A 13490-nucleotide genomic window follows, 5' to 3' on the forward strand; every position below is an offset into this window, starting at 1 on the left:
GGGACATCTTTCACCCAAGGAAGCTCTGTGTGAGTGGCTCAGGGTGCTGGGGGGTGATGCTTAGGAGAGGGTCCATGCCTGCTCTGCAGGAGCTTTCCAGGACTCAGATGAGCTGTGAGGAGACATCTCTGCAGGCACAACTTCACATGGAAATGCCCTGCTGAGCCACTGCTGCCCTCAGCAGCATTGCAAAGGGAGGAGCCAATTAGAGCCAAACAGAGTAATTAAACCTCAGACAGTGAAACTGCAGACATTTGTATCACCAAGTACAATTTGGCCCCAGCAGATCTGGTCAGAGCATCATTAAGGCAGAAAAAGCCCTTTATGAACAAGTCCAGCCCTAAGCTGTGACCCTGAGTGCCACATCCATGGGGCTGTCACACACCCACAGGGATGGGGCAGCACTCAAGAGCTTCCCTGGGCAGCCTCTTCCAGGCCTGACAATCTTTTCAGTCAGGACTTTCTTCCTAATATTCAGTCCAAACTCACAGCCTGAGGAAATTTCCTCTTTCAGGCAGCTGGAGAAAGTGAGAAGTTGCAGAGAGCAGTGAGGATCTCAAAGAGAGCAGAGCAGAGAGGGCAAAGAGCAAGGTAGGTTTTACACAGTCAATAAATTATTCATTAATTGGTTTTGGAGCACAGACAGCTTCCAGCAGTGACAGTTACTATCTTTTCTTCGTTCCAAACAAAATTTGGGTCCCTGGGTTTTCTGAACCAGACTCACTGACAAACTGCAGCAGGCAAACCCAGTGTACAGATGTTCTCCACTCTAAAAACAGAAGGTGGGAATACATTGAGAAAGTGCTATAAAATCATTGCTCATCTTTCTACACAAGGAAAACCAGGCTGCTGGGAGCATGAAAAAGGGTTGCCTGATAAAAACTCTGAGTGAGCCTTTTAAGAAGTCATAAATAAAACTAAAAAGAACAGGATAGAACATGGATTAAAGAAGTCATAAATAAAACTAAAAGGAACAGGATAAAACATGGATTAAAGCCTGCCCTCTGGGGGAAGGTAAAGGAGGGAAAAGTGCTGGGTTTATGCTGATGAAGAAAAAGCCATGCCAGTGGCTGAGGAAGAACAGCAGGGTTTTATTGGTTTTAGAAAGGCTCTGGTCCATTTGCAGAGGATCCTGTACTGTCAGTATGTGGGCCACCTGCAGCAAGAAAAACAGGGTTATTTATTGTGTTTAGGAACAGCCAGTGGTGCTGCAACTGCAGAAAGTTGTGTTTGCTCTCAGGCCTTGAAGAAGAGGAAGAACAAGGTTTGAAGGCCATGACAAGACCCAGTGATTCCTGCAGTGGATTGCAGTGATCCTGACAGGAGCCAGGAGCTCTTCACTGGTTCAGATTACAAACCCCTGCCAAGGTGGAAATGCTCATCCCTCCTAATCCCATTAGGGGAATAATCTGTTCAGGAATTCAAATCCTCTGCCAAAGAGGGCTGTGCATTTCCCCCTGCCAGCAGCTGCCCCCAGCCTGTTCTGCTGCTCACTGAGCCTCTCCAAGAGCCATGGACAGAGAGAAAAGCTGAGTTCTCACATCACTCCCCCCATTCCATGCTCCAGCAGGAATTTCTCCACCAGCCTTGGCTCGTGAGAGCTCCCAGCAGCCAGGGAGCCAAGCAGGGCAGGCTCAGAGGAAGGCACAGAGCAGGGGAGCCCCTGGAGGAGCTGGCTGTGCTCAGGGCTCAAGGGCTCTGTGGATTTGGGAGCATCCTGGGGACAAGCCCAGCCAGTTCTGCCCTGGAAACCCACCCCCCTCCAGCTGCAAGCACGAGCTGATGGCAAAGGCTCAGCACCAGTTCTGACACTCCCCTCCCTTTGTTCCATTTCACTTCGCTGCTGGTTTGGGGTTTCTTTTATTCCCAGCAATTCCTGGTTAGCAAACGTCCCAGCAGTGCTTTAGGAACATAAAAAACCCTGCTGGGACCCTCAGCACCTGCCCATCCCCTCCCCAGCCCTGCCTCAGGTGGCTGGTGGCTGCTGGGGTCACAGGGAGCCCCAAAACCAAGGTGGGAGCCCCAAAAGGCAGAGTGGGAGCCCCTAAACCAGGATGGGAGCCCCAAAAACCAAGGTGGGAGCCCCAAAAACCAAGGTGGGAGCCCCAAAAACCAAGGTGGGAGCTCCAAAACCAGGCTGGGAACCCCAAAAACCGGGATGGGAGGTCCAAAACCAGGATGGGAGCCCCATACCAGGATGGGAACCCCAAAAACCAAGGTGGAAACCCCAAAGGGCAGGGTGGGAGCACCAAAAACCAGGATGGGAGCCCCAAAAACCAAGGTGGGAGCCCCAAGAGGCAGGGTGGGAACCCCAAGAGGCAGGGAGGGAACCCCAAAAACCAAGGTGGGAGCCCCAGGAGGCAGGGAGGGAACCCCAAAAACCAAGGTGGGAGCCCCAAGAGGCAGATGCCTTGCTCAGATCCCCTCATTTATCCCCAGTCTGCCTTGCCCCCCCACCTGGGCAGGGAGGAAGGGCTGCAGGTGCCCATCCCTGCTCACTTACAGAGGCTGGGCAGGGCTGCTGCTCCAGGGCTGCTCTGGGGATGGGGGCAGGAGGCTGCTGGGGGGCACTGGGAGCACCCCCGTGCTGGGGTAGTGGTGGTGGTGGTGCACCACAGCTGCCTTGGGCCTCTCTGCCTTCCCAGCCAGCTGCAGGTCCTTGGAGAGAGACAGGGGGGCTTTGGAAGGGAGAAAAATGCGCTGGCAATATCCACAGTGGCATGAAACTTGGCTGGTTTGGATTTAAGGTTTTGGTCACCCTGATTTTTCAAGATTTTCTAAGCTTTCTGATGTTTACGTTCTTTCAACAAACTTTCTCACACGCTGTCTGTAAATAACTCATTGTTTTACATGCTTTTATAGAAGAGGAGAAATGTGATGGGCTGCTGGTTTGTCCAGTGTCATTGGAGAGGTGGCACTGTCACCCTCCAAGTGCCTCCAACCTCCTAAGGCCCTTTTAGAAATCTATAAATGTTAAGAGTCAGAAAACAAACTTCCCTTTTTTCACCTTGACTCGTGTTTTGTGTCCCACAGTGACAGAGTTTGCCAAGTTTGGTACAGCAGTGCTCAGTGCTGGAGTTCTTTTATTTAATGCACAGTAGCCTACAGTTAATTTTTAATTTTGTTTTTAGATTTATGCACAGGTTAAATGGGGCTGTTGAAGGGTGAGTGGTTTTGCTGACTGTTTTTTGGGTTTTTACCTTATGGATTATTTTGTGGGTGGGGATTACAGCATCTTGATTTGTTTGGTATTGCTGAGGTGGCAATCAGCATTTGTTGTTTTTTTTATTTATTTCTAGGAGCTGTACTGCAGATGGGTTTTTGATAGGTCAGGTGTTTAAGTGCTTGGTGTTACCTGGTGCCTGTGCTGCAGAGGGGCAGAGCCAGCTCCCCCAGGCTGTGTGAGCAGTGCTGGGGGCAGAGCCTTCAGCATCATGTTCTGCATCATCACCTGGTGCATCTGAGCGTTCTGCATCAGCATCATCTCCACCACGTCTGGAAGAGAAGGACAGAGAGCTTTGTCTGCAGCAGGGGGAATGGTCAGGAGTGCCACAAAGGCAAAGCAGCTGGAAGGGGCTGCTGTCCTCAGGTGTAAGGTGTGTTTGCTCTATTTAGCACCTTTTAGGAGCAGGGCAGTTCTCTTCTGCTGCTTGGGCAGTTTTCTTTATCTCTCCCACAACCCTTCCTCCCTCCAGAGAGATCTCTGCTGTTAACAGGCCACTGAGTGTCCCTGCATGGCTGATAAAAATTACACCACCCCCTTGTGAGATGCTGCACCCAGAGAGAAGAGCCAGACATTCCCACCTAAATATAATCTGAGACTTAAAGCAACAGAGAAACCCTTCTCCCACTAAATTCCCAAAAGAACTACTATCTTCTCCACTAGATTCCCAGAAAAAGAACAAACCCATCTTCACCACCACCAGACCTTCAAAGAAAAACAAACCTACACCCTTCCAAAAATCACTGCTTTGACAAAACCACATCTGTCCCTCCAAGGAAACTACAGCCACCATTTAACCAAAACTGCTGCCAACACCCTAACCAAGTGTCAAGTCATATTCCAACTCTCACTAGTTTATTTTCTAGTCTTTTTGTACTACTTTTTTAATTTTCCCAGTAAAAAACCGTTATTCCTATTCCCACACCTTTACCTGAAAACCCCTTAACTGAACAATTACAATAATTCAGAGAGAAGGAGTTTGCATTTCCCATTTCAGACACACACCTGTCTGTTCAAACCAAGACACAGGTGCAGAATATTGGCATTTTCTCCCCAGACAGTGCAAAGCTGATGTCTGGGAGTGGGGCTGCTCAGCCCAGCTCTCCTGTTTGCCCTCCCTCCCACAGGAAAGCTGCTGCTGAGTGCCTCACCTTGCCCTGCAAGCCCACAGCCCTGCCTGTGCTGAAAGCAGGATGGAGAAGGGACAGTGAGTCCTGTGAGGTTTCCTCCCATTCCTGTGATATTGCAGTGCCACCTTCAGTGAGAGCCCACTGGCTCACAGAATGGAAAAGGCTGGAAAAGACCTCAAACACCCTCAGTCTGTCATTTCATGCCCATCACATCTCCTGACAGGATCTCTGGGATCCAAAGGATTTGTGCAGTGCAACTAATTCACCTGGGGAGAAGTGCAGAGGGAGAGGGGAGAGGAAAAGAAGGGGAAAAATAATGAAGGCAACTCTCATTTCCCTTTTTACTGATCATACAAAAAGTGGTTTGCGTGTAGCAGCTTCAGAGAAGTCAGGAGTGGATTGGGACTATTTTGGTTATGGAAATAAACTCTGATCCAAAAATCCAGACATTCCATGGCTGAGGATTCCTGGGTGGGATGAACCTTTGGCTGAAGGCTGAGCCAGGGTTTATTTCAGCTGTCCCAGGTTTTATTTCATGTATCATTTCACAGTGGCACTCACCTATGTTTAGAAACAAACTCTTTTATTGGCACTATGGAACATCACTTTCAGATGTTCTGTGTTGTTTCCAAGCACAGGGTACAAACAAAAGCCTGAGGGGGTTGAACCGCAGGTTGGGAAGGAGCAAAAGAATGAAATCAGATTTCAGAAGCCCGTGTGCCAGTTCTGGAACCACCCATGTGCATGATTTGACTTTGTCCACACTACTCAGCCCCACGAGGTGAGCTGCCTTGCTTTCCCAACCTTCCCCTGAGTTTGTAGTTCCTTTTTGTTTAGTTTCAGCGATAAGAGTTTCACAACTGAATGCCTTTCACAACTGCTCCCCATCCCACTGACCAAGCACAACTGCCCAGGCTCCACCAGCTCGTTAAACACAGGTCACTAACGAGCTTGGACAGCATCCCACGTCCCCTTCCAGCTGCCACCTGCCCTGCCCAGGGGGGTGCCAGGAGCCTGGAGGGTTTTTTACCTTCCTTGATGCTCCCAGAGCGGGGGGCTGCAAAGGGCTGGGCTGGGGGGATCTGGGTGAGCACAGGGGAGGGCTGAGGCAGCTGCTGGATGATGGTGGCAGGCTGAGCTGGCATCTGGAACAGCAAGGAAAAGTGGAGAAGTCAGGGTTGGTTTTGGGCAGCTCCCCCAGCTGTGGGAGCAGCTGGCACCTGCCCAGGCTTCAGGAAAGCTCTGGGATTCTCCTGGAGAAGCTGTGGAGGCTGTGGGTGCCTGGGCAGACAGTGATGGGCCTTGGAAAGGGGCTGAATGGCCAGGCTGGAGTGTGAGCAGCCCTGCCACTCCTTTTGCCACCTTGTCCCAAGGGCAAACCTTTCCCATTGTTGATTTTGGGGCTCATTTGCAGGATGGCAAATAAGTTTTCCCCTTATTTCCCCTTAGCTTTCACTGCAGGCAGCAAGGGTCCCATGGAAGAGCAAGAGGCACATCTTCCCTTTCTGAGGGATGAGCAATCCCACACAGCTCCCAAATGACTGCTGGCAGTGCTGGGGGTGTTTTCCAGGAGACAATCCTTACTGCCTGCTGGATAATCCTTGGTGGCTCCACGGGGGAAGCTGGAAAAGGGATCTGGTAGATCTGTGGGAGGGCAGCTCTGTGCTCCTGGCAGCGTCCCCCATCTGGTGCAGGTGGCTGTGCCAGCTCTTCCAGAAGGTGCTGCTCCTGCAAAGTCAAGTGTTTTCTGAAAGAACACCTGGTGACAGCAAGGCAGACAGGGAGGTTGTGCTCCCTGGATTTCATGGGATTGGCCCCTGGGAGCCTGCAGCAAGGGCACTGCCAGTGCCTGCACGACTCTAAAGAAAGTTTTCCTTCCCACAGATCCTGCAGCACCAGCAAAAAGGATTGGGGGGACAAAAAAGTGCACAGAACAAGCTGCTAAAATCCTGGGAAAACCTTTCAGCAGGAGTTGGTCTCCCCCACAAACAGGAATAAATAGCAATTGCTATTGTCTCTGCTTTGGCATGGCTATAAATCCCTTCTCTGCATTTGGGCACAGAAAGTTTGTGGTGCAGCAGCTCAGGAGGAGCAGCATCACCCCTCTGGTGCCTGAAGCAGGTGCAAGCTCCCCCAGCCAAGCTGCTCTCCAGGCTCTTCCCCTGCTCAGCTGGCCCAGCCTTTCTCTTCCAGAGCAGCACCAAACCCTGCCCAGCCCCAGAATTAAAGGACAGGAGAAGCCTGGACCCACCTCAGCAGGTGACTGGGCCATGTCTGCTCTTACCCTGAGCTCCTGCAGCAGATCCTCCCTTTGCCTCAGGGCACTTTGGAGCAGGTCCTGAGCTCTGTTCCCTGGAGGAGGAAGAGTCCATTATCCCCCCAAAGCATCACCAAGAGCTATTCCAGCACCTGGTTGTTCTATCAATGTGGGAAATGTGTTATTGGATAGCTGGATGTTGCATATGGGTAAAAACTTATAAAACAAGGGCTTTGTTACCCTTGTAAAATCATGGCTCGGGCCTCCTACTTTGGCTAAGCAGAAAAAGACTGTGGGAGAGTGACCCAGCTGAATTAGGGGTAGAAAAAGAATTTATACAACCATGGTGTGCTCACATTGTTGTGTGTGCTGGTGGGCTGGATTATCTCTGGTATAATTTTGGCTGGATTATCTCTGGTATAATTTTGGCTGGATTATCTCTGTTATAATTTTACACATTTTGGTGTGTGCTGGCTGGCTGGATTGTCTCTGTTATAATTTTGGCTGGATTGTCTCTGTTATAATTTTGGCTGGATTGTCTCTGTTATAATTTTGGCTGGATTGTCTCTGGTATAATTTTGGCTGGATTGTCTCTGGTATAATTTTGGCTGGATTGTCTCTGGTATAATTTTGGCTGGATTGTCTCTGGTATAATTTTGGCTGGATTGTCTCTGGTATAATTTTGGCTGGATCATCTCTGTTATAATTTCAAACTGTGCAACTGATGAAGGCCCAACTGCCCAAAAAGGTCTGGTTTTTGCAAGAAAGAGCTCTCCTTTTCACCTGCCTGGGGACTCTGCATTGCTCTGCTTCAGCAGATTGAGTTCTTCCACAAAAGGCTTGGGCTGCCTTTCTTGTCAAACCCAGGTGTGGAGGATGACTTTATGCCACGTGCAGCCCCAGCTGCTCAGCAGCTCCACAAAGGCAAAACACCTCTGGAAATAAACTCTGAAGATTGTTCTCCAGAGCCCCCTTTTAACCTCCTGCTTTAGGAATCCATTCCAGGCTGAAAGTTTCCAAATGTGCATGCAGAGGATGCCTGTCTGCAGCAGCACTTCCATCAAACTCTGCTTGGAATGTCAACTTTTCTGCTTCCATTCTGTTCTGAATCAACCTCCTTTTTCCAGTTCACCCCACAGGTGGCTGATGTTGAAATGAAGATAAGCAAGAATGTTTTCGTGCACTTTGGAGCCACGCCTGGCACCTGCTCGGGCAAGCACCCTTTTGTATTTTGAAACTGTGACTTGTTAGAGGGGATTTTTAAAAATGTTTGGCCACAGCATTAAAAGATCCCAACCATTTGTGCGTCAGATCAATTGGAAATATCACAGAGCTGCTACTGGTAACATTCTCCTGGGCAGGAGGGCACCTTCAGGGAGTGCTGTCCACTTCCCTTGGCCAGGAGAAAAACCAGCTGGAGAAATTCAAAAGATAAAAAGCAGTCAGCTGACAGATGGAGGGGAGAGAGGGGATCATCTCCTGAGGAATCATGCCTAAGCAAGGCCTTTCCAAAATATGCCCAAAATTAGAACAAGGATTCTCTTACGTGCAGCTGGGAGGGACAATCCCATCTTCTCTAGGTTCTCCTGGGCATTTCGCAGCCTCTGTGGGCAGAACCACAACCAGAGCTGGGTATAAGTCAGGCAGAAGAGCACACAAGGATTCCCAAGGTTTGGGATGGAGGAAATAGAGCAGAGGTGGAGAAAAATTCTTGAAGAAGTATGAAATGTCTCATTGCAAATCGAGTTACAGTAGAGAACAGTGATGCTTCCAACTGTCCAATTAAAATTGATAGCACGGTGGATCAGGAGAAATAATTTATTTTGTAGGGCAGAGAGCTGCATCATACAAAGAACTTGATAATGTTGAGTTTGGGCTTGCAAGATCTGGACTCTTGATTCAGCAAAGCTCTGAGCAGGCAACACATCTTGTGTGAAAGCAGACATGAAATTGCCTTAAAACAATCTGAGATTCTCTTTAGCCAAGATTTACTCCTAAACTTTGCCTGTCCCAGCTCAAACATTGCCATACAATCAAAGTCAATTTAATTTAAGTTGTCGAATGTTATTTTAGAAAGTGGCAGTAAGCAGGACCACTCCTGGGTGTATCTCAGGGGAGTCACACTATTTTAAAATGCAGTGTTAAAGCTCCAACATGCAGGAGCAAAGAGCAGAGCAGAGGTGACTGCAGAAGGATTCCCTTACCTTTTCCAGGAGTTTGAGTTTCAGTCGTGTCAGGTGATCCACCACTGAAGGATCTGCCATGATCTCCTGGAAGAGCAGGCAGGCAAAAGCAGGTTAAAAAGATAAACAGACAGGTTTTCAGGGCTCGTTTTTTCCCCTCCAAAATCTCCATGGAATAATTCCATTATTAAAAACCAATAGCACAAGAGGAGTAGAAACCAGAGAAGCAGATAAAAGCTCCAGTGTCACCCCCAGGCCAGAATGAGTTCAGGCACTCCCAAGGTCACAAACTCAGCTTTTCTGCCATTTCTCTCCACCTACTTTTGTGCTGCAGCTTGTGATGCTCACAGGAAGGCAGCTGAGGCTGAATATTTATTTATCTGCTCCCAATGGTTGCTGCCCTTCCCCTGGCAGCACCACTAAGCCTGGCCTCTGTGTTGTTAGAGACTTTTAATTAGCTCAGAGCTTTGTGTCTGGTTGCTAAGTTTATCGTGCCAACAGGTAACATAATTTACCTTGTGTACCTTTGGCAAAGCAAATGCCTGGCACCTTAGTGGACAAGAAAAAAAAGGAAATTAAACCAATGGATCTTTAAAAGAAGCCCAGAGCCAGCAGTCAGGCTGACAGTACAGCACCAGCGTGAAGCAACTGAATTTACTAACGAGGAAATTGAGAGAAATTTTTTGCTTGATGTGACAGGTGTCCCAGAGGAAATCCAATACTAGGAAAAAAAATTAAAAAAATTAAGGCACTTTCCAGACAATCTGCTAAAGGATCTCTTTTTTCCCTCTTTTCTCTTTTTTCCCTCTTTTCTCTTTTTTCCCTCGAGGCAGATGGGCTTTTTAACGTTTGCCAATCCAGAACACTGCTCCGAGCAACACATTTGACTGAAGCCCGTGTTTTTATAATTCAATTATTTCAAAGTATAAAGAAGCCAGCAGTGTCGTAGCTTCAGTGAGCAGAACAAAGGGAGCTGGAGGTTGGACATCTGGGACCCAGAGGACTCTAGAGGAGACAGAAGCCTGGGAAGCTGGAGACAACTCCATGTGCAAGGACATGATGACAGAGGAATTAAAGGCTGATGACTGAATTAGGATGAAGAGCGAGAAATCAATAACGAACACAGCACAGAACAGCGATTACTGGAGAGAACCTCGCACCTCAGAACCGAGGAACATTCATTAATTCATTCGCTAAAAATTTACAAATAAACAAAGAGGTGCGAAGGGCGCCACCAACCCTCCCTGCGCCCTATTGGCTGTCCTGAGCCCCGCCTCCAAGCCCGCGCTCCCCATTGGCTGTCTCCCGCGCTGGGCGGGGACGGCGGCCCTTTTGAAAAGGCGCGGGACGCTCCCATTGGTGGCTGCCGCGGAAGGGGGCGGGGCAAAAGGCTCACACCCCCTTGCCCGGGGTATCCCAGCAGCCACTTAGCGGGAGTGGGCGGAGCCCCGCTGAGGAAAGCGGTCGCCATTGGTCGGCTGGCGCGGTGCGTCAGGATCTGTGGCCAATGGGCGCGGAGCCCCGCCCCGCGCGGTGCGGCTGGCGCGGCGGCGGGCGGGGAGCGGCCCGGGGCGGCCATGACCGACTCCGCGCTGCCGCCGCCGGCGCCGTGAGGGTGCGGGGGGCGCGAACCGGCCCGGCCGCCGCATGGAGGCGGAGGAGGAGGCGCGGAGGCGCAAGCTGGAGGCAGGCAGGGCTAAGGTGGGGGGAAGGAGTCCCGGTTAGGCGGAGGCTGCGCCCGCCCCGGTCCCGGTGCGCTGAGAGGGCTGCCAGGCCCGGCCCGGGTCTCTCCCCTCCGTGGCGGGTCCCGCGCCGCACCCGGAGTTGGGAGCGGGGTGCCGGCCCCGGAGTGTCCCCGGTGGGGCAGGAGAAGCCGTGCCCGGCGGTGCCTGCGGGGCCCCATCCCTCTGCCCAGGGATAGAAACGTTCCCTCGCTCTACACGGAGCAGCTGGCAGCTCGGCATGTGCCGGCCTGCAGCCTCTGCTCTCCTTGGTTCTTGGTTTTCCTCCTCCCGGCTGGCTCTCCCGTTTTTGCCCAGGATTCGGTGTTTGTGGCAGTGCTGTTTCCAGCCGGGGATCCCCAAGAAGAGGTGCTGTTTTGTTACTCGGCTGGCTCCGTCGCTTGCCTGGGTGTCCGCAGGGAGAGCGGAGAGCTGGGCTCGCTTTGGTGGTTTCCAGTCACGCCGGTAGCAAACACTTCGTCAGCTTTGAACAGTCAGGTGTGGTTTAGGGACTTGTGTAGAGCTCACAGGATGAGGCTGACACATAAAGATAACATTCTCCAGCTAATTATTACCTGCAGCCATGTGTTTAGCGCTGGTTGTGTGCTAACCCCGTTAGATAAACACTTCTGCTTTGTTTTGGTAACCATGTTCAAGGAGCTGATGGGAAATGCTTGGTTACTTTCCTTTTAGTTCAGCATTTCTGCTGGGTTTTGAGCTGGTTTTGTCATATTTCCCTTCTGGCTGTCCTTGCTAAATAAGGCCTTTTACTTCTCACCATTCCAGTAGGACTGGAGGGGGCTACAGCTGGACAGGGTGGGGGGAAGTTTGGACCCATCAGGTCTATCCAGATCCTGCCCTTTCTGCAGGGACCCACACTGGATGTCTGACCAGTGGGGTCAGAGGTGGCTCAGAGCTGTCCTGTGTGTCTGCCGTGTTTCTGTTTCAGTTTGGGCCCATCAGGTCTTTCCAGATCCTGCCCTTTCTGCAGGGACCCAGCCTGGGTCAGTGGGGTCAGAGGTGGCTCAGAGCTGTCCTGTGTGTCTGCCGTGTTTCTGTTTCAGTTTGGACCCATCAGGTCTTTCCAGATCCTGCCCTTTCTGCAGGGACCCAGCCTGGGTCAGTGGGGTCAGAGGTGGCTCAGAGCTGTCCTGTGTGTCTGCTGTGTTTCTGTTTCAGTTTGGGCCCATCAGGTCTATCCAGATCCTGCCCTTTCTGCAGGGACCCAGCCTGGGTACCTGACCAGTGGGGTCAGAGGTGGCTCAGAGCTGTGTGAGCTCTGTGTGTCTGCTGTGTTTCTGTTTCAGCTGCTTCCCACCAGTGCTGGGCACAAGAGAATCCAAGAGAGCTTTAGTGGAAGGGAGCAGGGTTGTAGCTGGAGCTGTGCTGAAGCTGCAGCCTGCTGCTGGGCAGTGCAGCTCCTCCATGCCTGGCCTGGCCCTCCCTGATGCTGCCATGGATTCCACAGTGCCTGCTCCTGCTCAGCAGTTTCTCATCTGCCTGCCTTCCCAGCCTTGTCATGTGCTCTCACACAATCCTCTGCTGGAGAACAGCTGCCCAAGAGAGAGCTCTGAGAGCAGGAGTTCCTAAGATTGAAAGGTTACCTTAGCATGGCACAACTTGTGTTAACATTTCATTAATTCCAGGTGCAGGATCTCTTTGTGATTAGAAGAATGTAAGACAGACTTAGCTTAAGTAAGTTATTAGTTCCACCTGTTGGAAAACTGTTTGCCATTAAAAAAAAAAAAAAAAAGCAGGGACTTGCCTTATGTTTCAAGTTATACCTGCAGAGCCAGGGTTGCATTTACTATTTTTTACACTGTGTGCTAAATCTCTCTCTTCCCATTAAAAAGCAGAAACATCACTAGCCAACCTGTGCAGTAACTGCAGTTGGATGCTGCTTCACTCTGCAGGTGGGAACTCTTGGGTACTTTTTGCCTCACCCCCACCCTCCAGAAAATGAATTATTTCATCTTTAACATCCTTAGATTTTAGTCTGCTAAGCAATGACTTGGCAAAGAAATATGATCTAAATGTTTTCCTTTTCAGACAAGTACTTGCATTATTCTTTTACGTGTAGGAATTTAAAATTCCATCATTGAGATGCATTTAAGTTATCATCTAATAATGATGATAATGCCAGCTGTTGTATTTATTGGAGACTGTAACTGGCAGCTAAATACTGACTGTGTCAGGTACCTCAGATTGCTGTTTCTAACCAGTGCAATACTGATAGCCAAGGAAATAATTGAGAAACAAAACAAGCCTGACTATTTAGTGCTGCTTTTTTCTCTTTGTTTGGCCCTACCCACATTAATTAGTCTGTGTGTTGATCACCTGTGCCTCCAGTTACAGAGCTCTGTGCCATACCTCAGCTGTGGGAAGTTTTGCTCTGCTTCCATTTTACAGTTAGGACCTCAAAAGTCAGTTGGGCTTTTCCAGGAAGTTTTCTCACCTCATCATTTTGAGGAAGGTCTAGAAAATATTTCTTGGTTTTGTCTAAGAGCACTTGTTGTTTATGTTAGCTGTATCCAAGAGCTGGACTAATGTTTATTTGAACAACCTGTTTGTGTTTGGTGCTGATGTGGTTTTTCTGCTCTGTTCTGCTTTCTCTGGGTGTTGGTTTTGGTGCTAATTTCTGAAGCACATCAAGTTTTAACCGAGTGGTCCTGGTGAAATCAAGTTGCAGTGCTTTGGTACCTGTGGAAAGGTGTCCTTGTGGATGCTGTGGAGGACAGTGCTCTCAGGGTGCCCGTGGCAATGCTACATCTTGGCCAAAAGTGAAGCTTTCACCTTTGCAAGTGCTGCTGGAAAGCAAAAGGAGAGTTAAATCATCCAAAACAGGCATGATGGGGTCTCACTGTGATGAGGCAGAGGCAGTTGTGTCTTGCTTTCTTCACATTCACACTCACTGCTTCGTGTTGGGTGGCTGGCTGTGAATTTGATATTCTCTTAAAACAACACAACTTTATGTAG

At 49.9% G+C, this 13490-nt stretch overlaps 2 protein-coding genes across 5 annotated transcripts in view; one reads left to right on the forward strand and one right to left on the reverse strand.

Annotated features, from left to right (window-relative positions):
• Nucleotides 1–1100: 1100 nt before the first annotated feature.
• C7H21orf58 (chromosome 7 C21orf58 homolog) lies at nucleotides 1101–8874 on the reverse strand. The gene is made up of 8 exons (XM_050987535.1): nucleotides 8815–8874; nucleotides 8157–8214; nucleotides 6638–6705; nucleotides 5938–6081; nucleotides 5384–5498; nucleotides 3356–3495; nucleotides 2562–2658; nucleotides 1101–1156 (listed from the first exon to the last, which is right to left on the reverse strand). The coding sequence occupies exons 1-8, from the start codon at nucleotides 8872–8874 to the stop codon at nucleotides 1101–1103; spliced, it is 738 nt and encodes a 245-aa protein (XP_050843492.1).
• Nucleotides 8875–10425: 1551 nt separating this feature from the next.
• The window catches only part of PCNT (pericentrin), a 64178-nt gene continuing 61113 nt past the window's right edge, over nucleotides 10426–13490 (forward strand). For all 4 annotated transcript variants that reach the window (XM_050987531.1, XM_050987532.1, XM_050987534.1 and 1 more), the window contains exon 1: nucleotides 10426–10494. In XM_050987531.1, coding sequence (XP_050843488.1) covers nucleotides 10441–10494 — 54 coding nt within the window. In that variant the 5' untranslated portion in view covers nucleotides 10426–10440. The remainder of the gene's footprint in view (nucleotides 10495–13490) is intronic.

The sequence above is a fragment of the Serinus canaria genome (genome assembly GCF_022539315.1).
Source record: "Serinus canaria isolate serCan28SL12 chromosome 7 unlocalized genomic scaffold, serCan2020 HiC_scaffold_29, whole genome shotgun sequence".
Taxonomy (NCBI): Eukaryota; Metazoa; Chordata; class Aves; order Passeriformes; family Fringillidae; genus Serinus; species Serinus canaria.